The sequence below is a fragment of the Channa argus genome, chromosome 12 (assembly GCF_033026475.1).
Source record: "Channa argus isolate prfri chromosome 12, Channa argus male v1.0, whole genome shotgun sequence".
Classification (NCBI taxonomy): Eukaryota; Metazoa; Chordata; class Actinopteri; order Anabantiformes; family Channidae; genus Channa; species Channa argus.
Genome location: NC_090208.1, coordinates 23,148,829 through 23,172,664, shown reverse-complemented (window position 1 = coordinate 23,172,664; position 23,836 = coordinate 23,148,829). Strand labels below are relative to the sequence as shown.

The 23,836-nt window shown below is 39.0% G+C and overlaps 4 protein-coding genes and 1 long non-coding RNA gene across 8 annotated transcripts; 2 read left to right on the top strand and 3 right to left on the bottom strand.

Annotated features, from left to right (window-relative positions):
- Nucleotides 1-5,609: 5,609 nt before the first annotated feature.
- On the top strand, nt 5,610-10,207 carry LOC137138225 (RNA-binding protein 4.1-like). 3 transcript variants are annotated; one of them, XR_010915912.1, is made up of 6 exons: nt 5,610-5,729; nt 6,216-6,644; nt 6,756-7,388; nt 9,093-9,170; nt 9,448-9,633; nt 9,718-10,207. XR_010915912.1 is itself a non-coding variant. In XM_067525264.1 (4 exons), exons 2-3 carry the CDS (start codon nt 6,236-6,238, stop codon nt 7,364-7,366), a joined length of 1,020 nt encoding a protein of 339 aa, XP_067381365.1. In that variant the 5' UTR covers nt 5,610-5,729; nt 6,216-6,235; the 3' UTR covers nt 7,367-7,388; nt 7,600-8,341. The 3 variants fall into 3 exon arrangements, 1 of the variants encoding a protein (XP_067381365.1); XR_010915911.1 differs by having other exon boundaries at nt 9,093-9,633; XM_067525264.1 differs by lacking the exons at nt 9,093-9,170; nt 9,448-9,633; nt 9,718-10,207 and adding an exon at nt 7,600-8,341.
- A 1,293-nt stretch (nt 10,208-11,500) lies between these two features.
- On the bottom strand, nt 11,501-12,687 carry tifa (TRAF interacting protein with forkhead associated domain). The gene is made up of 2 exons (XM_067525265.1): nt 12,521-12,687; nt 11,501-12,419 (listed from the first exon to the last, which is right to left on the bottom strand). Exon 2 carries the CDS (start codon nt 12,386-12,388, stop codon nt 11,801-11,803), a length of 588 nt encoding a protein of 195 aa, XP_067381366.1. The 5' UTR covers nt 12,389-12,419; nt 12,521-12,687; the 3' UTR covers nt 11,501-11,800.
- Nucleotides 12,688-13,459: 772 nt separating this feature from the next.
- LOC137138223 (RNA-binding protein 4.1-like) lies at nt 13,460-17,212 on the top strand. 2 transcript variants are annotated; one of them, XM_067525262.1, is made up of 4 exons: nt 13,460-13,616; nt 14,161-14,579; nt 14,695-15,342; nt 15,723-17,212. In XM_067525262.1, exons 2-3 carry the CDS (start codon nt 14,171-14,173, stop codon nt 15,318-15,320), a joined length of 1,035 nt encoding a protein of 344 aa, XP_067381363.1. In that variant the 5' UTR covers nt 13,460-13,616; nt 14,161-14,170; the 3' UTR covers nt 15,321-15,342; nt 15,723-17,212. The 2 variants fall into 2 exon arrangements, with proteins under 2 accessions (XP_067381363.1, XP_067381364.1); XM_067525263.1 differs by lacking the exon at nt 13,460-13,616 and adding an exon at nt 13,715-14,031.
- A 2,061-nt stretch (nt 17,213-19,273) lies between these two features.
- On the bottom strand, nt 19,274-21,392 carry LOC137138227 (uncharacterized). The gene is made up of 4 exons (XR_010915913.1): nt 20,286-21,392; nt 19,837-20,169; nt 19,696-19,734; nt 19,274-19,573 (listed from the first exon to the last, which is right to left on the bottom strand). It is a non-coding gene; the product is annotated as an uncharacterized lncRNA (long non-coding RNA).
- A 673-nt stretch (nt 21,393-22,065) lies between these two features.
- Nucleotides 22,066-23,267, bottom strand: LOC137137782 (uncharacterized). Its single transcript, XM_067524434.1, has 5 exons — nt 23,201-23,267; nt 22,744-23,082; nt 22,607-22,648; nt 22,378-22,488; nt 22,066-22,291 (listed from the first exon to the last, which is right to left on the bottom strand). Exons 1-5 carry the CDS (start codon nt 23,238-23,240, stop codon nt 22,143-22,145), a joined length of 681 nt encoding a protein of 226 aa, XP_067380535.1. The 5' UTR covers nt 23,241-23,267; the 3' UTR covers nt 22,066-22,142.
- Nucleotides 23,268-23,836: the final 569 nt, after the last annotated feature.

Genomic DNA, 23,836 nt, shown 5'->3' with positions numbered 1-23,836 from the left:
TCTCTCTCCACAGATAAACCCTGGAGCTCTTTCAGAGTGACCATCGATTTCTTGGGCATCTACCTGACAAAGGCCCCTCTCTCTCGATTGCTCAGTTTGGCTGGCCTACATGCTCTAGGAAGAGTCCTTCCTGCTGCTTCCAAACTTCTTCCATTTATGGATGATGGAGGCCACTTTGCCCATTGGGACCTTCAATGCAGCAGAAATGTTTCCGTGCCCTTCCCCCGATCTGTGCCTCAATACAATCCTGTCTCAGAGGTTTACAGACAATATGTACATGTGATATTTTTAATTTTTAGTAAATTTGCAAACATCTGTCGGCTGGCTATTTTGCAAGTCAGGGTGTGATGGGTCTATTGGTCCAACATGATTTGGGAATGGATGATCCCAAGTCTCAAAATATTAAACTGATATCGTTCAATCAATAGAAAGATACATCACAATCATTAAGCTGTCATTGATGCTGTAAGGATTAGTACTGGGGGAAGAAAATCTTAGAAGAGAATCAGAAACCTGAAAGTTTCTTTTATAGTAAGATGAGGCCCATTTAAAAGCTGAAGTTAACCAAACGGAATTAAATTTGAAAAAGGAGGGAAATAATTGAAGACATTCCCAAAACATTTGGCACAGCCAGTAGAACAGTTAGAAATGACCTGAAAAAGAACTAAACCACTAGAGTACTGAGCGACATAGACAGTGCTGGTCAGAACAATGAATTTCACTTGGAGACACCTGCTAATTAGTTGGGTAATATGATATTATCTGTTTATTTAAATTATAATATATTCCTATTTATATTATTATTTATATTCCTAAGAGGTTTAAAACTGTTTATATAGATTAGTTTACTTGAAAAACTGCAGAGATAGAAATGTTTGTTTTGCTAAAGTGTTGATTTCAGTTCTCCATATTTTATAAAATACTCATGAATGAGATTCTTTCTTTTCCTACTTTCTTATTATGAGGAAGATGGAAAGGACCAGAAACTCGCACGTTTTTGTGCTGATTTCTGAATAATTACAGAGGACGCTATATTGGAAAAATTCCATCATCTCCAGACCCACACTCTTCTTTACGTCTAGCAGCCAGTGTCTCCCTCTGCTGATTATTTGCTGTCAGATCCACAATCTCTGACTATTATAATCAGATCTGATTTTTAACTTTTTTTAACTTAACTTAGTTAACTTTAACTAACTTCATAATAGTGAAAACCGCACATATACTCTCACGTATCCTCTCACTATCAGCCATGTATATTTCTAATTTCTTTTTTTTTTTTTGGCATTGTAGTAAATAACAGCTTTGTCTCTTGCACGACTATCACATTTCAATGGAAAGCTTTTGTATGCTTTGACTCATAAAGTCACATCTTTGATGCATTCTTCAAAATTTCCTCATGGGATTGGAGACCCCTCAGTAAGAGGCGCAGGTGCAGCAGGTGTGGTTCCTGACAGTCTGAGCCAAGTCTCTATGTGTGAGGACGGAGCACAGATATAATTATTGGTGCTACCTGCCCATTTATAAATAATTTAGATCTTTTGACGTCTTGTGTGTTGTGCTTGGTAACATATCCAAGTCAGAAAGGACTACAGAATTTCCCTGATGTTTCCATAGACAACAAGGTATGTTATTTAGAAGCTTTTTATTCAATTATTACTGAGGTTTTTTTTTTTCGTTTATCAGTGTTTAACTGTGCGTTTACATTAACCTGTTGTATTTTGTTTATCTCATACATACACATACCTCACACCAAGGAAAATGAATCTGTAACACAGATAATTTTTTACAATTTCTAAGATTTCTGATATAGCTTATATTGTTGTTAAGTCTGTTTTTAGCATCATGGGAGCTGTTCCCTCTTATGGGAATCTTACACCAAGCAGAGTAATAGTAAAAACATTTTCATTGTGTTCTCTTTGTTGACAGACAAAATGGATCAACCTCTGCCACCACCCATAGTGACAAATCAGCCCAGGATAAGTGTAGTGGAACCCAGGACTGGGACATGGTCAAGTGGTGTCTTTGACTGCTGGGATGATACAGAGATATGTGAGGATGGGGTCTAACAGTCTTGAGTGTCCGTGTGTCTCTAGTAATGTGGTTTTATTATCCTAATACATACTGAATTGTGTCTTCTCTATGTTTGTGTGGGACAGGCTGTTTGGGTTTCTGGTGTGGACCATGCTTGGCCTGTAAGGTCGCTGAAGTGTTTGGGGAATGCCTGTGTTTGCCCCTGCTGAACGTGCTGTCTGGAGGTTTTCCTTTGTTTTGTGTCACCATACGGAGCAGTATGAGAGAGAGATATCACATTAAGGTACAGGAGAGACTCTTACCAATATAAAAATATATTTAAACTCAAATAATTTAAATAAAGTCAAATAATTTGTCTTCTCTATTTCTAACTAACAGGGCTCCATATTTGAAGACTGGGTGCTGGCCTCTTTCTGCACTCTTTGTTCACTGTGTCAGTTGGCTCGGGAGATGAAACTTCATAACCCAGAGTCCTTCTAAGTCACTGATGCCCGTGGGAATCTTCCAGTAGCAGGTCATACGTGTCATCTTACTTCAGAGATGACTATTGTGTAGACAGGCTTTTGTGCTGAACTGTCAATCGGGATGTTGGATAACACTTATTAATGTTTTGTGTCCTGGTTTCCAGTCTGAAACATATTGTTACATATCAGGCTATACACAATAAAGCTATATAATCAAATAATCATAATCAAATGACTGTGTGTAATGTGAATGTGATCACTCGTAGTGATAAACTCACTGTAAATAATCAGCATTGTTGTGATGAGTAAGTTTAATAGCATCTTTACATATTTTAATGAATTGTATGATAAATAACTAAAGCACTGTGCAGATTGTGGTAAAGAGCAAAGAGCCAAGTACAGCAATTTCAGAGGAGGGGGGCTGGGCAGAGCAGAGGGCTGATCCTCACATCAGCGCTAGATTAAGTTACAAACTGTAACTTTAAGATGTTACAGTCAAAAAGAGATAAAACCTGCTTATGTCTATGATGTCCCTATTCATCAGACAAGCATAAATGTGTGACGCTATGTTAACTCTGAGGGAAGGCTTTGGAAACCACTGACTTGTGACTTGTTCATTTGGAAAAACCATACAGTAATAGATGAGGATAGTCCCTTTTTTTCCCACACAGGTTTGTTCTGCCACAATGTTTCATTGTCACTGCTCCTCCCTGCCGGTGTAGGCTAAATAATTCTTCAGGGGAAATACATGAAAGGGGAATTTGGAACAGTCAGTGGCCAAACTAGGGACAGGAAGCCCCCGAGTAGGCCTCACTAAGTAATGTAATTAGAAAATGATTTCGTAAAGGTTGCTCTGACTGAACAGCTAAAACATTTGAAGTGAGAATGTTGATATACTGTAAAAGACTAAGCTGAGGTTCTTACCACCAACTTCAGTGGCAGCTTCTTCTAAGGCCCTGTTGACTTAATCCTATTGGTGTTCAAGATACCATATTTTTTCAGCTTCAAAATTAGGCTCAATTTAGAAAGTGATTCATTTCCTTCTAGTCGATCCTGTTTTGTTTTTATTTTTGAGTTTTTCTTAATCTTCATCCACTTTTTCCCTACTCAATCTTCTCTCTCCTCCTTCACTGGTCTCCCTATCTCCTTCTAAACTCCCATTTCCTTTCTGTTGATTCTTTCTCTCTCCTGTCTTTCATGATGCTTTCTGTCCCTTCTCTCCTATCTCTCTCTTTTCTCACTCCTCATTATCCTTCTTGTCCTCCTGTCTTTCTGCTTCCATCTTTTTTGTTATTGTCTTTTTGCTTCTCTCTTCCTTCTCCTCTCCCGTCTCTCTTTTCCTCTTTATTCCTCCTCCTTCTCTTTTCCATTCTTTGCCATCTTTCTCTCATCATCCTCTCCTCTCTTTCATCTTCCTCCTTCTTCCATATTCCTCCTTCCATCTTCCTCCTTCTTCCATCTCTGTCCTTCTTCCTTTCTTCTCCCTTCAAGTAACTGTTGTTGTCCAATTCCCTCCCTTGCATATACTTTTTCTCCTCCTCTGTTGTTCAATTTCCTAATTTTCAGTCTCTCTTTTCCCTCTGGCTTCTGTATCTATATTTCCTTTTCCCTGTATTTTTTCTTTCTCCTGCCCTTTCTTTGCTTTGTCTTCCCCTGTCTTTCCTCCTTTTCTTGTTACTGTTGTTTTTTCAGTCTTCAGGCTTTTCTTACTTCTCTTTTTCTCTCTGTCTACTTTATGTTTTTCTCAATCATATCTTTGTGATGGTTTCTGAAATACAGTGATGATATTTTTTAGTTGTCTAAGTAGACGTTTAGATTTTACTTCTTGTAATTCAATTTACAAATATCAAATAACATGAATCTGTCTTTTCCCAGGACATTACCTCTTGGCTTGCCAGCTGCAAAGATCTGTACTTTATATATGCACTTATACAAAGCTTTTCATTTAAATGGCAGCATCAGAAAAGACAGTGGTTCAATCATCTTTCTGCAAACCTCAATCACTGTCGTGACCTTGCAAAAGAGTTTTAACAGTGTGTACTGTGTTACAGTCCAGCTCAAACCAACCAACCATGTGATTTATTTCGCTGAGAGTTATTTAGGGTACCCAACACCTGTTCACAAGTATTTAGAAATCTAGAAAATAAAAAGACGTATTATTTATCAGGCTACTTATTAAAAAATTAACTACTCTCTACTTTCACTTCCTCAGCAAACTTACCAGATGAATAAAAATACAACTGTAAAAAATTACTAGAAAAAACATTTTCAAAGAGAAAATGCACTGTGAATGTTTCAGTGCTGAAAGGATTTTTTGCTAAGATAATGGAAAGTTTTGCTTTTTCTGAAATAGCTAAAATGAACTGTCACTTCCTTATAAACTGATTAGGCAAACTCCAAAGCAAGTTATCCTTAAAAACTTCAAAGGCAATTATGACAAGTCATTGATGACATCATCGATTTTGAAAGACAACAAAAATCTTCCAAAATTATAAGATATTAAAACCCTTCTAAAAAGCAATAATGTCCTCTATAAACTGAACAATTTGAAGTTTGAATGGTTTCTAGCTAAAAGTGTGCCTAAGTAGTTAGGCGACAGATAACATACATATAATAAGAAAGATTATTAAAATGTAATTCTTCTAAAATATTGACTATTTTTTTGTTTTTCTGCATGATTTCATACATTTTATAAACTTCCCAAAGATGAATGAGAACAAAAAGTAAATGAATTATTTTTCTAATAAATACATTTTAGTTTGAATATTTGATAATCTAATAATTCTCAGTTTAAACATGGTTCATACTTTTATTTGTCAGTACTGTTTAATCTTACCTATTAATAAACCTATACTTTTAAGTGGCGACTTCAGTTTTCTTGCTTTTAAAGAAAAATGTTATGTGTACTCTGTTAAAAGTAACAAAACAATGAGATATTGGTTGATAAAACCAAAGTAATCAAGACTAAACTCGACTACATACGTTTATTAGCTGTTCTATGTGTTTTTCTCGTTTCTACCACCTCCTTCGGTAAACTTCGTCAAACATGTGATCAACATGTTGCACGTCGCAGCGTTCCTCCGGTGAGAGGCTCTTTTCACCCAATCACAATCCGTAGTTTTTGAATGACATGTCTCTCTACCAATCACTTTTCTATTTGTGCGCATATCGTCACTTGGTTGTTCCTGTGTTTTATTTGCAGTATCGAGTTTGCAGTGGCGCCTTCTATAAGCTGTGAGTATTGACATTATCGCGTTTTTCTCTATTCCCACGTGTTGCTTTTATCACCATTGTAGATGATACGTCTTCGAGCGATTCGGCATGTGTCAGCTCTTCAGTTGAATTTGATTTTATTCTGTCATTTGGACAAAATGGCTAACAGTTGGTAGCTAATGGTAGCTGGATACCATTCAAATGGAGCCTGCGGCTCTCTGTTCAGGAAATACAGACAGGAAAACTTTTTTTTCACTTTAACTTTGTCTGGGTTGTTTGATTTTGTACTGTTGTTAATCTAATAGCGAGCAGAGGTCGATGTGTCAGTAAGTTAGAGGATTTAAGGATCGTTTTGTAACGGTGGCAGTTTAGACAGCTGTTGCCTCGATTACTAGCTTTCTATTTCCTGATAATGACGTTATACTTTCACTATCTACTCCCTCACTGGTTACTTTCTGTTACTACACGGTCCCCCGTGTTGACCCCTCCTGTGTTTATATGTTGTAGAGAACTACACTGGAGTAATTATGGTGAAGATTTTCATTGGAAACCTATCTCAGCACACGGAGAAGGAGGAAGTTGAGGCTCTTTTCACCCAGTATGGGACAGTCACAGAATGTGCTAAGTACAAAAACTATGCTTTTGTTCATATGGATGATCGCAAGGCAGCCACCAAAGCCATCCGGGAGCTCCATCTTTATAAGCTGAATGGTAGACCAATCAATGTGGAGCCCAGCAGAGGAAAAAACCAAGGCCCAGTCAAGCTCCACATAGCCAATGTAGAAAAGGGCTTTGATAAAGAGCTCCGTGAGCTGTTTGAAGAGTATGGCACCGTCACAGAGTGTGCCATTGTCAAGAACTTTGCCTTTGTGCACATGTCCAATTCTGATGAGGCCATGGATGCTTTAAAGGGCCTGGATAACGCAGAGTTCCAAGGTAGGTAAATTTGATGTTCTGCAGAATGAAAGAATGAGACGTTTTGGGGGTTCGATATTGTTAGTGTTTAGTTTTCAAGATTTGAGGGACCATGTTTTTTTTCTCTCTCAGGAAAGCGCATACATGTTCAGGTATCAAAAAGCAGACCCAGAGGGGCACCAGAAGAGGAAATAGACTATCCCCCTCCACCAGGCAGAGGAGGCTATTATCCTCCTCGGTACCCAGGGGAGAGGCCCGAGCCTCCTTACCGAGGCCGCATGTCTGCTTACCCGCCACTTCCTCCGCCTCCCCCTCCGCCAAGAAGAGCAGCTTATCCCGACCGGGGTTATGGTGAGCGAGAGGGGTATGGGGTGGTTGATTTCTATGAGAAATACAGAGCCCGTCCGTACAGCACTCCAGGTTACGATGACAGGCGAGCCATCCCCCCTCCTCCGCCTCCTCCCTCTGCACTGCTTAGAGAACGTCTTGGAATGGGGTCCCTTGACCCATATGAGCGGCGCACCATCCCACCTGCTCCTCCCTCCTACATATCCAGGGACCGAAGCCCCATCAGACGAACCCCCCTTCCGCCTGCACCACCAACGGGTAATGGGTACTCTTATGAGCGTTCCCGGCTCTCTCCGACGTCCAGAACCCCAATGTATGCTCCTCCCCACCCCAGGGAGTCCTTTCCAGAGCGATTGCCACCACCGCCACCACCACCTCGTTATGCAGGCTATTAGGTTTCCAAGAGTGTAATACAAGGTGAGAACGGAGATTGGATTTTTCATGAAACAGTTCACATTGATAGACATGATTTGGATAAAATATTTTGTGTGTGCCAAACTTATAGATGGATGAAGAAGAATCGTAAAAATCACGCCTTAAATCCTCACTATTAGACAGAACTCCTAATTCTTGCGCGAATCTTAAGTAGAATGCGCTCCTTGACATGTCTGGTGTGCTCTCTTTCCAGGTTTAGAATATGACAAGATCGTCGTTGTCTGCTGATGCACGTGGCGCTATACATCCCCCCTCGTCTATGGCGGATTGCGTTGCGTTCGCCTGAGACTTACTGGAAGATACTGTTTTGCGGACAGCCTCGTACATAAAAAAAAAAAAAAAAAAAAATACGATTCCATGTCTACAGTTCACGTATTCTTCTGAGCTCTTTATGCCTTTTCTGTTCCTCTGCTTGTTTCACTGTTCAAATTCTTAAAATGTTTTGCAGAATTGGATGCTGTTGCAATGTGACGCAGTACTGTTAATGGCCAAAAACTATTCCTTTTTGTTTCTCAATCTTTCTAGATGAATATGGCCTCTGGGTAACTGTGTCATACATTAATAACAAGGGAAACCATTAAATAATAAATAAAACAGTAACAAATGGATTTGTAAACAAATAATTTGTAAACAAAATTATTTTCTTTAGATTAGGTTGGTGGTTGAACATAAAATGCTTAACCAAAGTAGTTTAAACAAGTCAGTGTAGAAGTGCTTTAATATAGTACTTGGTGTGGCAGGTTGTACAATAATCTCCAGGATTTGCGACATGTTAGCATGACAAATCAAAATTCTAGTGTGGTTTTGTTGTTTTTACACTTTGTGTTATTTTTTCTTGCGTAAATAGAGTCTTATAGCAAGGACATGTATGATTTTATTTACTTCAAAACTTGCTTTTCATTTGACAACTTTTTAATAAACAAATGAAACCAAAATGGCGTTTTAGCTGTCACATTATTCCACGTTGGGTAGTTATTTTACTCTAATAACTTGACAGTCATTATTCACCTGACCTTGTGTCTAGCAATACCCAGGCGCTTAACTCGATTTTAGTCACCACACAACTCAGAGTTATCAGCTTGACACGTAGTAGGTGATATTCAGTCCCTTTCATTATTTATTACGAAGCATCACCTGGATTATTCCATTGAAATCTTTTGCTGATGTCTGTTGACGTGATTTTTAAAAAGCAATTTTTGAGCAGCGATTGAATATTGCTTTCAGTGAGTCCCTGCTAGTGTAAAATGTACAAATGTAAACAAATAACTGTGACTCGCCCAGACCCCCAAAGTTACTACAGTATTGCAGTAGGCAATAATCACAAAAGCTGGCGTAACAATTTTACTTCCATATTTTGTATTCTTTTGGCTAATCCAGTAAATTTTTAGCTGCGTCCAACAGGTCCAACGTATTGTCCCTGGCACTCAAGGATTTGCCTCTTTCCTCAGGTTGCGTCTACCATTGCTTACCTATTGTGTCGAGCCTGTTTGGATTCCCTAGAAAGAGAGTATCCGTGAACTAAGCTTTGCGGTCGCCCATGTTTCTGTCATGTTGCGACAGTTTAGTCTTGAATTATTCATTTCTCTGTCACTAACACTTTTTATAAATGTTTAATATTTACACACAGCCACAATATATTTCATATATGTAATGCAGTGGTATTCTTAGCATTTGTGCTCTTTGTAGGTAATTAGACTCTATGCAGGAGCTGCCACCTTATGGTAAGTCATCGTCAGAAGACATCCAGCATCCAGAAGAACAGAGGTAGATATTGTTTTTATTGTACTGCTTAAAACCTCCTGTATTGCCCTTAAAGTAAATAGTTTCACGTCTGCCTCTGGTGATCCTGGATTCATGCTGCAATGGTCTTAAATTTTCACAGCAAATGTGCCATTTATTTCAGCAAATTCAAATTAACTTAAAAAGCTGGACTTTGCTTATATGCTTATTTTTAATTGGATCATATTAAAATTTAGTAATGCAACCTAAGAAAAATGTGATGGATAAATGATGGAAAAATATTTTTTTGTTTCCGTTCTAGCGATTGAGTGGGCCTGGTGGATCAATGCACGTTCGAATACCACCCTACCAGGTGTGGTCCCGCCCATCCACCAAGGGCAACCCTGGTGCCGGTCCCAAGCCCGGATGCCATAGCAATGTGTGGAACATGTTCTGCACATTCTTAGTGATGAGTGCGGTTGGCTGGGATTCAATGCTAGCGATGAAGGTAAATGCAGTTTGAGTTCACCACATCGTTCACAAGACTTGCCTCATTTACAGACCTTGACTAAAGTGTCTGTTGTTTTTATAGGGAGCAGATTTGGTTCTATATGACCATGATTACATCTTTTTACCCTGCAGCTGATGACATCTATATAAAGGGCCATGGATTCTTCCCAGAGGATACGAAGGCCACTTCAGAAAGAGCTTGTCCCATTTTATCCTACCTAGTGTCCTATAATCTCTCAACCCCATATAGTTAATCAATCACTGATCTGGTGACACCATCGTGATGAACATATGTGAGTGGAATGTTTATTTGAAACCTATACAAGACCTTTTATAGCCCATTGTTACAAGTGTTAAGCCTTATTCTTATGTTTGTGTCAAAATGCAGCTGAATTTTTATGAACCTACACTGTTTATGTCTCTATATAGGCAACTGGGTACAAATGTTTCTAGCACTTGTTTTATTGAAAAATTGCCTTTAATAAACTGAATAGGATTTTTGACATGAATATAGACTTCTGTATGAAATGTTTAAAAACAATAGATTTTTAATAAATACATTGTCGCAGAAATCTGCCATTTTTTTAAGTTTCTAAATATATGTTCACTGGTAGCTGTTGACCCCTTTATTGTAATTGTAGACAGATGAATTGCAGTTGGTTAGAGATGTTAGGAAGCTCTAAGCATTTATTACAACAGTTGTGTAAACTTCACCTTCAGTGCTTAAGCTGACAAAGTTCTCCAAGTTTGATTCAGACTGTGTCTCAACACAAGCACTTTGCATCACTCTTAGTCAATGTCCTTTTACCCGATAAGTTTGCAGACGTGTTTGTTGACATGACTTAAGCTATAGCTATAGACATAGCTATATATAGCAAAAACTGTAACGATTATATGCATGCACAGGTTGAAAGAAAGAGTATCTACATATTTACTCTCCTTGGAAAAAGGACAGCAAAGCAACATTCAAAATCAGTAGAAATCCTATGAACAACTGCAGAAGAACGAGAAGTGGCAATTTCTCTATTCTGTTTTTTGAAAGTTGTGTTTCCTGAGTGAAGTTATTTCAGGTCAAATGTGACTTCCTTTAAACACTTCTTTTTCACTGGAATCAGGTCTAAAGGAATGGGGGGTGGTTAGATTCCTAACATAGTGTTGATTGAAGGATACCCTTGCTGCCTACATGCTGATGATCACGTTCCAAACTTTTTATATGTTTTTGTCATGAAGCCTTCTGTTGGTAATAGCTACAATAAAGATTGTTCCCATGCAGTAAATGCATAAAGATCTCATGTTACATTTCCCAATGGAAATTTTTTATTGTAAGATTATTGCCCAACAAGAGTGAATTTAGTTTTAAGACTATTAAAAATTAACAGTAGCTTCTAGACCCAACACAAACTACTGGGCCAGCTAGGAGGACCCGATAAATGCGTACAGCTTACTCTTCTAAAAAATGTAATCTAATGGTTTAAAGTAATTAAATACATACACAGATTGAAACAAACTTTATACTATACATTATTTAACAGTTATTGTTACTGTAAAAAAATGTTTAATACAGAAACTGAAAGCTCTAGATTCCATCACCTTTGTGCCAGGAGGATGGCACATTATGTTTTTGTTTCTCTATTCAACCTTATCACTGTAACCTGAGCTCAAACATAAAAGAAAAACTATTTGTCTCAAGGAAATCTGATCTTCCGATTAACCCCCCTTTTGAAAGATTAGATGACATCAGTGTGTCTTGTTGTCAGGTAGTACAACACAAGTGATTTCTAAGAACTTGTCTGTGAGATGAGATTTTCCTAAATTTGTGATCAAATCTATATCTTACGTATACTGTTCCACAAATAACATTCACAAAACGTTAATAATTTATTGTGGTAAAGTTAAAAATGTAGATACAAAAAGCATTATGGCTTTATAACATTTATACATAGATATATATAGGTGTGGTAGAAGAGGGTGCTACTAACATCACAGCTTTTACATATACAGAAACACAGTAATAGATATAGACAGCAAAATAATGCTTTATCTTATCCAGAGCTGCCTATACTCTCAAGTAACAACTGCACAGCAACTGGCCTTGCCTTCAACTTCAACTCTCTAATAAAAAAAATCAAAAATTCACAAGATTTCAATGAACAGTGATTTGTTTATCAAGAAAGATACATAAGTGTCTCATCCGTCTCCAGAGGACCAATTGCACTAACGTCTGTGGGTAAACCATTCATCACAGGGGAGCATGTGTCCATGACGGCTGTCGTAGTGGGCACACACAGGAATGTCTGCCTGGACGGAGGCACTGCCAGCACCTCAAACTGCACCTCGAAGTTCCCCTTGGCCTCGCCAAACTCACGGACAACCAGCATTTCATATTCCCCGAACCGGATCAGTGCCTTGTTTGGGAGATCCATCCTTTCCAGGTAGTCCAGTGCTGAGCCGTTCACTGACATCCGTCCCCTCTGGCTCAAGTTCTGGATGGTGAACAGCATGTCTGGGCACTGGGGTGTGCGGTAGGCTTGGAGGGAAAGCTGCTTGCGGGACACCCGGGGGTCAACCAGGCTGTAGCTGCAGGCATGGGCATCACGGCCAAGCTTAAGAGGGTCATCTGCGGAATGTGTGTTCTTTGTACCAAGAGGGAGCAACCCATAAAGGCCCCTGCAATTCTGCTGTGGGTGGTAAAACTTTATGTGGAGACAAGTCAGGAAGTCCTCCTCTGTCTCAATTGTCTGGGACACATTCATCTTCCAAAAGGCTCCTGAGCTGAGTTTACAACTGGGACAGAAGGCAAATACACTCAAATACAAATACACAAGGAATGCAGTGGTTTAACAATGAAACAACTAACAAATTCCTGCTGTAAAGTTTTTCCTTACCTGGATGTTTTCAATTTAGAGAACGAGATAAATACTGTTACTCTGTTCACAGCTCGGCTGGATCAAACTGAAACAACTACCTAAGTGTTAGGGGGAAAAACAAGAAGACTCCTCCTCATGCTTTTTGCCAGCTGTTGTTCTCTCTGCAGCTCCGGTTTCGTCACTCTCACAAGACTTGGCTACAATGCTGCTTTCATGTGCTTAAGGAAAAAATCACTATTTAGACTTGGTTGTGGTTAATTAGTCGTTTAAAGAACGAAGGTGTCTATTTTAAACTCGTTTTTCCTGTTCAACTCTGTTAAATATCAGTGGATGTATAGTGTAAAGAGTATAGATATCCCCTAGCATTCTGTAAATTTGTAGACATTAGTAACAATTCTCTGGCGTTTTTGGAGACAGACTTACACTCAACAGATTATTCAGTATTAAAACAATAAGTGTTGCATGGCTGCTCCAAATGGATTTGTTGTGGCACACAACGCTTTTTTTTTTTTAACCTTGTTTGTAACTTGTTGATAAACCTGGCATTTACAGATGAGCAAGTGAACGCATCGCAAGAATTGGAAATTCCCACATGATGTAAGGTGAAAAAGAAAGGGCTCATTACACGTATTATAAGTTGACCTTGCACTTTACAAGCAGAGAACGGGAAGCTGTAAAGACATCAAATTAAACCGTTACACATCAGCTCAGGGCGTAACACGCATTCCTTCTGTGTCCCTACAATCGCGGACAGACAATATCGATCCTAGGAGCAAAGAGTGACCGTTGTTTAGTGAATTTGTTGAACTGGGTGGTGATTCAGGGCTGCTGGAACAAAACAGCATCAGTACATTTACACACACAAACTTATAATAAAAAAATATAATATAATAAAGCGATACGGCCGCTAAAACGCGTATTAGTCCTTTCTAAACCGGGATGGATTGCTACTCCCACCTGCGCTTTAGGCGGCAGTGTTGGTTGGGATCCTAAAGAAGCGTGAAAGACGAAGAAGAAAAACAGGACGCGCTTGCTGGGGAAAAAAAAAAATACAAGCGGAAGTTAGAATCTCGAAGAAGGACTGCATTTTTTGAAGTGGCCGCAGGGTTAAAAGGTAACCTCCAAGCAATACGTTGGTATTTGGATGCTCAGTTCACTCTATTAGAAACCTCTGCAGCATCTAATAACCTTTGAGTGTTAGCTCGCCCGTTTGTGTCTTTGCGCTTGTATGTTAATGTCGACTGCGGTGCTTTGTGTTGTAACGTTAGCGCGGCTGGACTAGCAAGCTAACTGAAGCTAACAGCAATAACAACATTTCAAATTGAATAGTCTGAATTAATCTATGCTTTCTTGCCCTATTGTATCCCTACAATAGCACGTGCATTTGATATGTTTTGATGATTAGAAAATGTGTATATTACGTTAAATCTGTGAGGTATCCGAGTTAACATGATGCGTGAAGTTGGAATGGCGTCAGCCATTTTGCAGTAAACAGGCCTGTAACAGTTTGCTGCGGTGATCGTATCAAAGCAAGTATTTAGATTTACATGTTTTATACTTTTAATCCACACATGGAAAACCGACATTGATTTAACTACCATCTAATAGACATTTTCCCTTCTCGCTTTCCTCCTTTTCTCTAAACCCCCTTGAAACAGATCTTTAACAATGGTAAAAATCTTTGTGGGAAACTTGCCACGAGAGGCGGACCAGGATGAAATTAAAGCACTCTTTACCCAGTACGGCACGGTCACTGAATGTGCCATCATCAAGAACTATGCCTTTGTCCACATGGATGACCGCAAGGCCGCCACCAAAGCCATCAAGAACTTGCACCTCTACAAGCTTCACGGCACACCGATCAACGTGGAGGCCAGCCACGGGAAGAATCAGGGCTCAGTCAAATTGCATGTAGCCAATGTAGAAAAGGGATCTGATGATGAGCTACGTGCCCTCTTTGAAGAATATGGCACAGTCACAGAGTGTGCTGTTGTCAAGAATTTTGCATTTGTACACATGTCTAACTCTGATGAGGCCATGGATGCCATCAAGGGTCTGGACAACACTGAATTTCAAGGTAAGAAATGGCCCATATGTAAAACAAGGTGAGACATAGTTATGTGCAATTATTTGAAACCTGATTATGTTGTTCCTTTGGGTGCCTGTGTTTTTTTTCTTTTTTTTCTTTTTAGGTAAGCGCATCCATGTCCAGATCTCCAAGAGCCGGCCCAGACATGAAGAACGGGATGACTATCCTCCTCCTCCGCCAGACCGAGGTGGCTATTGGCCTCCTCGTTATCCAGGAGAGCGGCATGAGCCTCCCCCACCCAGCTACTTGAGAGGCCGCCTCAGTCATATACCCCCAGGTTACCCAGCCCCTCCTTTGCCACCTCCTCCCCCTAGACGTGCTGTTTATCCTGACCGTCCCTATGATGGTGAGAGGGACCGATACGGCGTGGTAGATTACTATGAGAAGTACAGAGCTCGGCCATATGGCATTGCCTCCTACGAAGATCAGCGTGCTGGCGCCCCTCCGCCTCCCCCTCCCCCCGTCGTTAGAGACCGTCTTATGACTTCGTCGCTTGACCCATATGAGCGTCGACCCCTCCCACCTCCACCGTCCTCATACTATGCCCGAGATCGCAGCCCTCTCAGGAGAGCGGGTAGCACGCCAATGCCCCCTGCCAGTAATGGTTACTCCTACGAGCGATCTCGACTCTCTCCGGTTTCCCGGGTTCCGGCATATGGAGTTCCACGTGCCAGGGACCCCTACGCTGAACGGCTGCCTCCGCCACCGCCTGCACGCTACGCTTATTAAGCAAGGCACTGGCAACGTGAAGGTGAGAATAGGTTAAAGGTAGAATGGTGTTTATACCTTTTTAAAAATTATCTTTCGTTCCTGTAAAGGCAGAGGCAGCTTGTGACCTGTTTCGCACGCTCTAGATCTTGTGGTAAAACAAGGTTTGAAACATCATGCGTAGGAAGGTATTCAACAACTTGTAAGTTCGTTTGCCCATCTGTGCGCTGACTTGTGCTTAAGAAACCCTAAGTTTTCACCATGATGTAATCTGACGGACTGTAAAGTCTGGGCTCTCTCTGGCTGAAGAGGTCTCGAGGCACAGTACTCGGAAAAGTCAACATATAGTTAACTACGATGGAACAGCGTGCTCTGTATTCACAGTTGCAGACAGGTCATTTGTGTCATTTGCTCTTCTTTCAGGATCGTCGTCCGACTGCGTCGCCGCTCGCCGCCTCCTGATGTGCGTGACGCTATCCTCTTCCTGTCTGTGGCTGAGCGCGTTATGTTCCCCTGAGATGCTCACAGGAGGAACTGTGGCGTCCACGTCTGTTCTTGATTTTATTAATTTGGGACAGTTTTTCCTCTCGTACTTTTTTTCCCTTAATTGTTTCAGTTTGTCAATGTGCTGTAGAATTTTAATGCTTGACGTCTGAGTTAGGCGTTTTTTTCATTTTTATTTGTACCTTTAAATTTGAATAATTAGTGTTCTGATGTTGTGTGTTACCTTAGAAGGCTGAGTCCTTTCAGCAGCAGTTTCTAGGCGATACTTGTGAATAGATTTAACTGACCTAAATCATGTTTGGTATTAAGTCAAATCTGCACGTTGAAAAACCAAACCTCAACATTACTGTAAAAAGACGTAGGAGTTTGACATGTAGAAAGTAACTGTTGATGGCGCAGTTACCAAAAGGCGTTTACATGTACCTGTCAATTGTCGTACTTTTTTCATTTTAAATAAAGCGGATTTGTGCAGTAATGTTGTGCTCAAAATCATGCCCTGCGCTTAAACATGTCATTAGTTTGACCGCTTGAATTGATTCAGAAAGGCCAAATCTCTCAAATATGATAATGCGTGTCTTAATGATGTATTGTCGTACAAGTTGCTAAAATCGTCACGCTGATTAAACAAATCTCTCCTCCCTGGTTTTGTTTCAAATGCCTACAACTCTTGTCAATCATCAGCCTAACCTGTTAGCTTGTCCCCTTCAGTGCTAAAATGGAAACTTGTTCATATCCTCTTCTAAGTGAATGAGGGCATAACACATTCCGGCCATGCTCAACCAGATGAGATCTCGTAGCTGAGACTAGTTTACTCTGAATCTGGGGGAGATGAAATCCTTCAGTCAACAGGTAAGTGAAGGGCTTTATGGACTGCTGACTTAGAAATGAATGCATATGGATTCACATGTTAAACTGTTATACAGGTAGATATGCAAGTTATTTGTTAAAGAGCTCTGTAGCAGTGGGGAGGAAGTTTTGTAGGTTTTTGACTGTTAGCTGATTGAATGAAAACACCTGCTGTGTATGTATTGCTAGTGTTAGCTGGCAGATAACTAAGATGCAGGTGTAGTTAACCTTTTTTTTTAGGCACTTAAAGCAAACAAAATAATTTCAAATCCATGGTTAATTGGGGAAGAATGTTTTTAAAAATAATCGGGGGGGGAAAAAACAGGACAGGTTTGAGTTGATGAGATAAGATTAGATAAGATTTTGGCTGATTGGATTTATGAAAATGTAATAAAACTTTAGTTTTATAGAAACTATCGATTTAAAACCTTGATTAAATAATAACAAGGTCATTATATTGAAGGATTTTACACAGAATTTTGATGCATGTGGGAAGTTTAGACACTCTGATTTTGTATTGCCATTTTGAATTCTGACCTGCATGAATAAAATAATTCAAATAAGATGGACTCCCTGGTAAATGCTGCTATCAAATCTGTTATTTCTTGTGTTTCTCATAGCTGCAAGAGTCAAACTTAATAGGTTTACAAGAGACCAGTCTATTCAAGATTAAACAATTGGTAGTGTTATGATCAAATATGCTACAACCAATTTGAAGTAGGGTTTCAGTATTAAAACCACAACACTTTGTGATGCACTTATCAGAAACTATTGAATCTGCAGTGATTTTAATGATGTAGTTGACAGAGTCTGTATTGGTATTTTCCACTTATAAGCTGTGATTCACTCTGTCACCTGTAGATCATGATCAGCAATAACCGCATGCTGACCACTGTCCTCTGAAACATTAAAATCGCCTGCTGGTGTTAAAGTTGCTGACTGCAGTGCACGTGTTACTCAGCAAAGACTGTATTCTTACGTTTTACATAAATGAATATGCCTACTTTGAATTTCTAGACTTTGTTTGTTAATGACAACCTTTGAAACTTGTTTTCTTTGAGTATTAAAAAAAATGCTGTTTTAATACAGAACATTTTTCAGATTGCATAGTTAAACGTTAAGGTTTTTTTTCATCAGACAAAAAAAAAAAATCCACAACAAAGGCGTTTGATTTGGTTGCTGCCATGAAAGAACTGAGGTTAGAGTTGTAGCTGCGGTTATAGTGAATTTAAGCGCTGGTGTTGCTGTTTAAAGTTAAGGCTTTATAGTTGCACTTGGAAATGTTTGGAATTTGTTCAAATATAGGAAAACATAAAACTTTCAGTAAGTCTGAAGACAGCACTAGTCCAAGTTTTTTTTTTTTAATGCTCACGCTCTAAATTTGTGTCCATTTTTAAGTCGTAGTTTTAATTTGGTGGTTGTTTTTCTTCATCTTCGGATACCACTGAGTGCCAGCAGAGGGAAACGTTTTCACAGTGCAAAATGTTTTGTCTGCCTTATTAGAGCGGTAGTGTTTTATTTCTAACAGCACTTTGGGGAGTTTATTAGCAAGTCACTGGACTTTTACTTATCACTACTGAAAACAAAAATAAAATTTTTTTCCCCCACATTTTGTCACTTATCTCAAACACCTACCATTAAAACTCTTTATACAAGTAAAGCCCTAAATCTATACAATTTGAATCAAAATTATAAATAGTGATTTCAACATGTCAGACTGAAATAATAAATATTGCTATGTTGCATTGCAACTAAAGAATGAGCTATTTCCTACAAGTCTAGTTGTGTTCTCACCCAACTATAATTAGTTGGGTGAGAACACAACTAGAATACAACTTCCTTGTTAAACATTTGTGGTTTTACAAGTGCTGGGGCATAGTTGCATGACATGTATTTCATTTATGGTAAAATGCATATAGATAATTTATTATTTTCTAATTAACGGAAAGAAATCTCTGGATACCACTTGTTTAAAGTAAACATTTGATTGGATATTAACGGTTTTGGATAACAAAGGTTGTGTGTTTGTGATGCACAGAGGTTACGGCGTGTTTTCCTGTGGTTAAAGCTTTAGTTTTAGCAGTTACAAGGGCATTTGTTGATTACCACAATGGAAAATAACAACAGAGCACTGATGATTTATGCATGCAAGCATCAGTTGCTCTCAGACCACACTTGGCTGTTTCTTCCTGTGAGATGCAATATGCAGCTCACTCACTCACTTTGCTGCAGACCTTTATGTACATCGATATATGAGGGACTGTCTAAGCTGGCTCCTCCTTTATCACAGCACCCTCCTGTTTTTTTTTTTTTTTTTTTTTGCTGACATGAGAAATTAAAACAGAAATAAAACTCAAAATATTGTGAATCTGCCACAAATAAGAGTTCTTTTATTTCAATATGGGATTTGTGGGCAAAGGTATTTAAAAAAGGAAAACAACTGTTGAACATTTGCAGATTGATGTGATAAAGCATCAGTTCCACAGTGACCTGCAGGTCATCTGGTGGCAGCATACACAACATTTGGTTCCAGCTCTCTCTGTGACGCAGGCCTGCAGTTTCTCTTTGCCTTTTGATTGAAACTCAGTGCTGCATAGTTAAGCTCATCTGAGTCCAGATTATGCATATGTGGACTGATTTCATCGCTATGAGCTAGAAAAGAGAAATGTCTGGACAGTTAATTTATTCAGACTCATAGACCACATATGACTGTTAACTGCATTTTGGCATAAAGAAAGTTTAGGATTTTTAATTTTTTTTTTATGTTATTAGCACGTCAAGTGACCAAAACCAATTATAAACTCTCAAAGTACCTTTCTGAAATTTCCTGTATTTAACAGCCAGAACAATGATGATCAGTACCAGGAAAACAGTCACAGCACCAAGTATCACACTCATCAGCTTTGGAAACACATCAGGTTCTTCTACAAGAAACATTATAACGTCTTTAGCGACTGCAATAAAAATATGCTAAACTGAGTCCAGTGTGGAATTTTACATACTTCAAAAGTTTGAACAAAGAGACAAATATTTAGAAAAGTCTTACTTTGAAACATGGTATCATCATGAATTGGTTCATCGTTGCCTTTAAATATTAGATATAATTTAGATTTTTATTTATTATTAATGAGAGTGTAAATACAATATATCACAAAATATATAGTAAAAGACAAGACTTCTTTCTTACCTTGAACATCTAAATCTACCACTTGAAGTATTGTGTGACTGTCCTTGTAAAATCCACAGAAATACAGTCCAGAGTCAGAAACATCAACTTGTTTGATGGTTAGAAAGACTGTGGAGATGTTGAATCTCATTTCATATTTGCCTTTTTGAATTCTATTACAGAATTTAGCGTTGGGTTCAGACCCGTACATTGAGGAGATACAGTCGACCCTGGTTCTATTAATGAGTCTGGACCAGAATTTATGAGTTGGACTTTGAGTTAAAATGTTGGAGCACTGCAGCGTGACATTGTGACCAGGCTGGACGTCCACAGTCCCTGAGACAGAGATCCAGCCTGAAACAAACAGCAGGAAGAAGACAAACGACATTTAGTCCTCAGCTGGTGAAGTAACACAAACCTTTAAATCAGTCATGACAGTGGATGTTGAAGAAGTCATTAGCAGTACTTACTGCAGAGAAGTAGAGCTGATACCAAGGTAACGCTTCTCATGGTGTGTGATCGTCTCTCTGTAATGACACTGAGTCTGAGTCTGTACAGGTGGTTTGATGGAAAGAGGCGGGGTGTACATCTTTTTATCGCTTTCAAACCGTATGAGCATCGGCATCTGTTTTTGAGGACACTTTGGCCGTTAAACAGGGTTCTGGTGCTGGGCCTCCTTGTATCAGCAGGACTTTAAAATAGACTTTTTTTAGTTTCGGGTTGTTAACCATGTTTATCATTTATTACTGACTGCAAGAAGACAAGCAGGCATGTTCTGTACTAAGGAACGATGCACTTTTTCAAGTTTCTTCTCCAGTAAAACCAATTTAGTGTTCATACATAATGTGTCCTGTACATCAGTGTGACACATTAAGTCAATGAATCAGTAATTTTGGTTTACAGTCATTTTGTAAGTTATTCACTTTTCAAAAATCCCCAGACAGACAACAATGAGTTTGCTCATTAAAATCAACAATGAGTTTGCTCTTTTCGCAGCGTCTGTGAATTGCATTGTCACTTTTGCTTTGCTGAAGACTCCTTTATGAAGCAAAAATGATTAAAAATGCAGCAGCCGCACTACACTACATAACGTTTGTCTTCATTTCTAAGTTTCTAATTTCACTGAGGATCTCATGCTCGTGCTTACTTCAGACCTTTCGAGCATTTAACCATCCAAGTTTTTTGGAATGATTAAACATGTCACAGAGCTGAGTTGTGGGTCTGGCTGATATGGTTTTTTTTGTTTGTTTTTTTGGGGGCGGAGGGTTATTTAACATTTTTGGACAATAACATTGGTCTAAAAGTGGAGGTCTAATTCATTGGATTGAGTCTTTTATGGGAATTGTTTAAAATATCATTAGTTTAGACATTGAAATTATCCTTTAAAGTTATTCTTGGGTAAAGAGTTTAATCAAATGAAAAACTGGCTACTAGCAGACAATAAAACTCTTCATAGAGCTAAAACCAAATTTCCAAAGTACCAAAGTAAAAAACTTAGGTAAAATTGAACAGTGCTGTGAAAACATGGAATTGTAAAAGTTTTGTGTACTGAGTGTGTATAACTTCTCTGCACAATGTAATGCCCAGTATGTATTTAAGATGTAATATTTCAAGGCTGTAGAGGTACTTCTGCAAGGTAGACTCCTCTATCTTGGAAATGTCATAAATCTGCAAAAACTTTGTAATTCTGGCCCTTTTTTGAACTGGTCTGCTATTACTACACAGGTCTGCATCAGGGAGAGAGGAATAGGCGGAAGTATCATTTGTAGTTTTCTTTCGATTTGGATTTTTTTGTTGCTGATGCAGATCAAAGGGTGAATGTTACAGAGGTGCATGCAGCCGAAGGCCAGTCTTCCTGTGGTTGTTATACACACAGAAGAGTATGTCACCACAGTGGAAAATAGCACATTGGGCAGTTGGTGGTGGGGTGAGGGCGTTTAGATACGAACACAACAATAACACAAACAAAAAGGGGGGGGGCTACAAAGGCTGATCTGCATTAATGGATTCACTAGTTACCAGGCTGTGCTGACAGACAGATGACTGTTTGTCGACAGAAAAACCTTATTCTGCTCTCAGGTGTTCTCACCCACTATGACTCGACACTGTGCTGTCTCTTCCTGTCAAAAAACCTCATTTTTTACACTCACTGTTGTTTGACAGATGGATAGAAATTACAGTTTAACCGCACAAAGTTGATCCAAATATAAACTCTTTATTTCAAGATGAAACATTTTGAACAAACATACAAGTCAGATCAGATCATCTGATTAACAAGAATAATCATCAGTTCCACTCTGAGCTGAACTTCCACATGCTTCCTGACTTCATCTGGTGGCAGCGTACACAACATTTGGCTCCAGCTCTCTCGGAGGCCTGCGATTTCTCTTTGCTTTTAGATTGAAACTCAGCGCTGCATAGTCAAGGTCATCTGAGTCTGGATTCTTTTTCTGTGGACTGTGTTCTTCCTTATGACCTATGGGACAGAGGAAGTTTTAGATTATTTCACTATACCTGCATAACTTTACTCCACTAAAACCAGAGATTCAGGTCTTAAAGTACCTTTCTGAAGTTTCCTGTATTTAACAGTCAGAACAATGATGATCAGTACCAGGAAAACAGTCACAGCACCAAGTATCACACTCATCAGCTTTGGTAACACATCAGGTTCTTCTACAATCAATAAATAAAAAAAAAACACTTATTGACTAAATTAATCCAGTCAGATGATATAAATGTTGTATCAGACATTAGATAAATAAAAGAAATATTTAATATTTCAGAATCTTACTTTGACATGAGACCTCAGAATGATTCTGTGACTTTTCACTGCCTTTAATGAAAGATTAGATTAATTTCAGGTTGTTTTCTTTTTATAAATCAATAATAAGAGTAGATCAGAAAAGAAAGACAAGACTTCATTCTTACCTTGAACATTTAAATCTACTACTTTAAGTATTGTTTTTCCATTCGTGTAAAATCCACAGAGATACTGTCCAGAGTCAGAAACATCCACATGTTTGATTGTGAGAAAGATTGTGGAGATGCCAGATTTCATTTCATATCTGCCATTTTGAGTTTCCTCAAAGTGATGTTTGTTAAACAACTGATACTTAGAGGAGATGCAGCTGATTGTGGTTCTGTTGATGAGTCTGGACCAGAATGTGTAGGTTGCATTGTTCAAACTGCTGTTACACTGCAGTGTGACACTGTGACCGGGCTGGACGTCCACAGTGTGAGACTCAGACCCTGAGACAGAGATCCAGCCTGAAACAAACAGCAGGAAGAAGACAAACAACACATTTAGTCCTCAGCTGGTGAAGTAACACAAACCTTTAAATCAGATATGACAGTGGATGTTGAAGAAGTCATTAGCAGTACTTACTGCAGAGAAGTAGAGCTGATGCCAAGATAACGCTCCTCATGGTGTGTGATCGTCTCTCTGTAATGACACCGTTGAGTCTGTACAGGGGGGTTTGATGGAAAGAGGAGGGGCATTATACGTGTCTTCACGTCTTCGTTCAGACTGTCCACAGAGATGACTTCCAATTACAAACACTAAAATGTAATCAGAATCAGAGGGATGTACCAATTTAGGACATAAATTTGAACATTAAAACTAAAACTACAGTAAATATACAAATAGCCAGAACAGTCAGTGTAAATTATTTAATCCAACAAGGAGGCAATTTGTTAAAAGTATGTACACCAGCCTGAAAATGTCTTCATGTGATATTTGACAGAACTATGTATAATTATATATAATTAGAAACAGTAATAATTATGTATAAGTATTAGTGTTGTGTCCCGAGAAAACAGGAAGCAATGAGACACTTTGATTATCTTTGAGGAGCAGAGATGGACCAGAGCCTGGTCCCCAGGACTGTGGGCTACCTCACAGTATGTGAGACTACAAGGTTTTGTGTCAGACATGATGTTGGTCTCCTCAGAGAAATGTTCCGTTCATGTTCACCTCAATACATCAGACTTCACCTACATCTTCACACTGTCATCCACAGAC

What these genes read in the sequence shown, in the direction of transcription:
- LOC137137782 (XM_067524434.1), bottom strand. Translation starts at nt 23,240, where the DNA reads ATGAGGAGCGTTATCTTGGCATCAGCTCTACTTCTCTGCA. An exon ending in TTCTGAGGTCTCATGTCAAA is followed by an intron (nt 22,489 to 22,606) that starts GTAAGATTCTGA and finishes TATTGATTGTAG; the next exon opens with AAGAACCTGATGTGTTACCA. An exon ending in ATACAGGAAACTTCAGAAAG is followed by an intron (nt 22,292 to 22,377) that starts GTACTTTAAGAC and finishes TCTGTCCCATAG; the next exon opens with GTCATAAGGAAGAACACAGT.
- tifa (XM_067525265.1), bottom strand. Translation starts at nt 12,388, where the DNA reads ATGAATGTGTCCCAGACAATTGAGACAGAGGAGGACTTCCTGACTTGT.
- LOC137138225 (XM_067525264.1), top strand. Translation starts at nt 6,236, where the DNA reads ATGGTGAAGATTTTCATTGGAAACCTATCTCAGCACACGGAGAAGGAG. An exon ending in GGATAACGCAGAGTTCCAAG is followed by an intron (nt 6,645 to 6,755) that starts GTAGGTAAATTT and finishes TTTCTCTCTCAG; the next exon opens with GAAAGCGCATACATGTTCAG.
- LOC137138223 (XM_067525262.1), top strand. Translation starts at nt 14,171, where the DNA reads ATGGTAAAAATCTTTGTGGGAAACTTGCCACGAGAGGCGGACCAGGAT. An exon ending in GGACAACACTGAATTTCAAG is followed by an intron (nt 14,580 to 14,694) that starts GTAAGAAATGGC and finishes TTTTCTTTTTAG; the next exon opens with GTAAGCGCATCCATGTCCAG.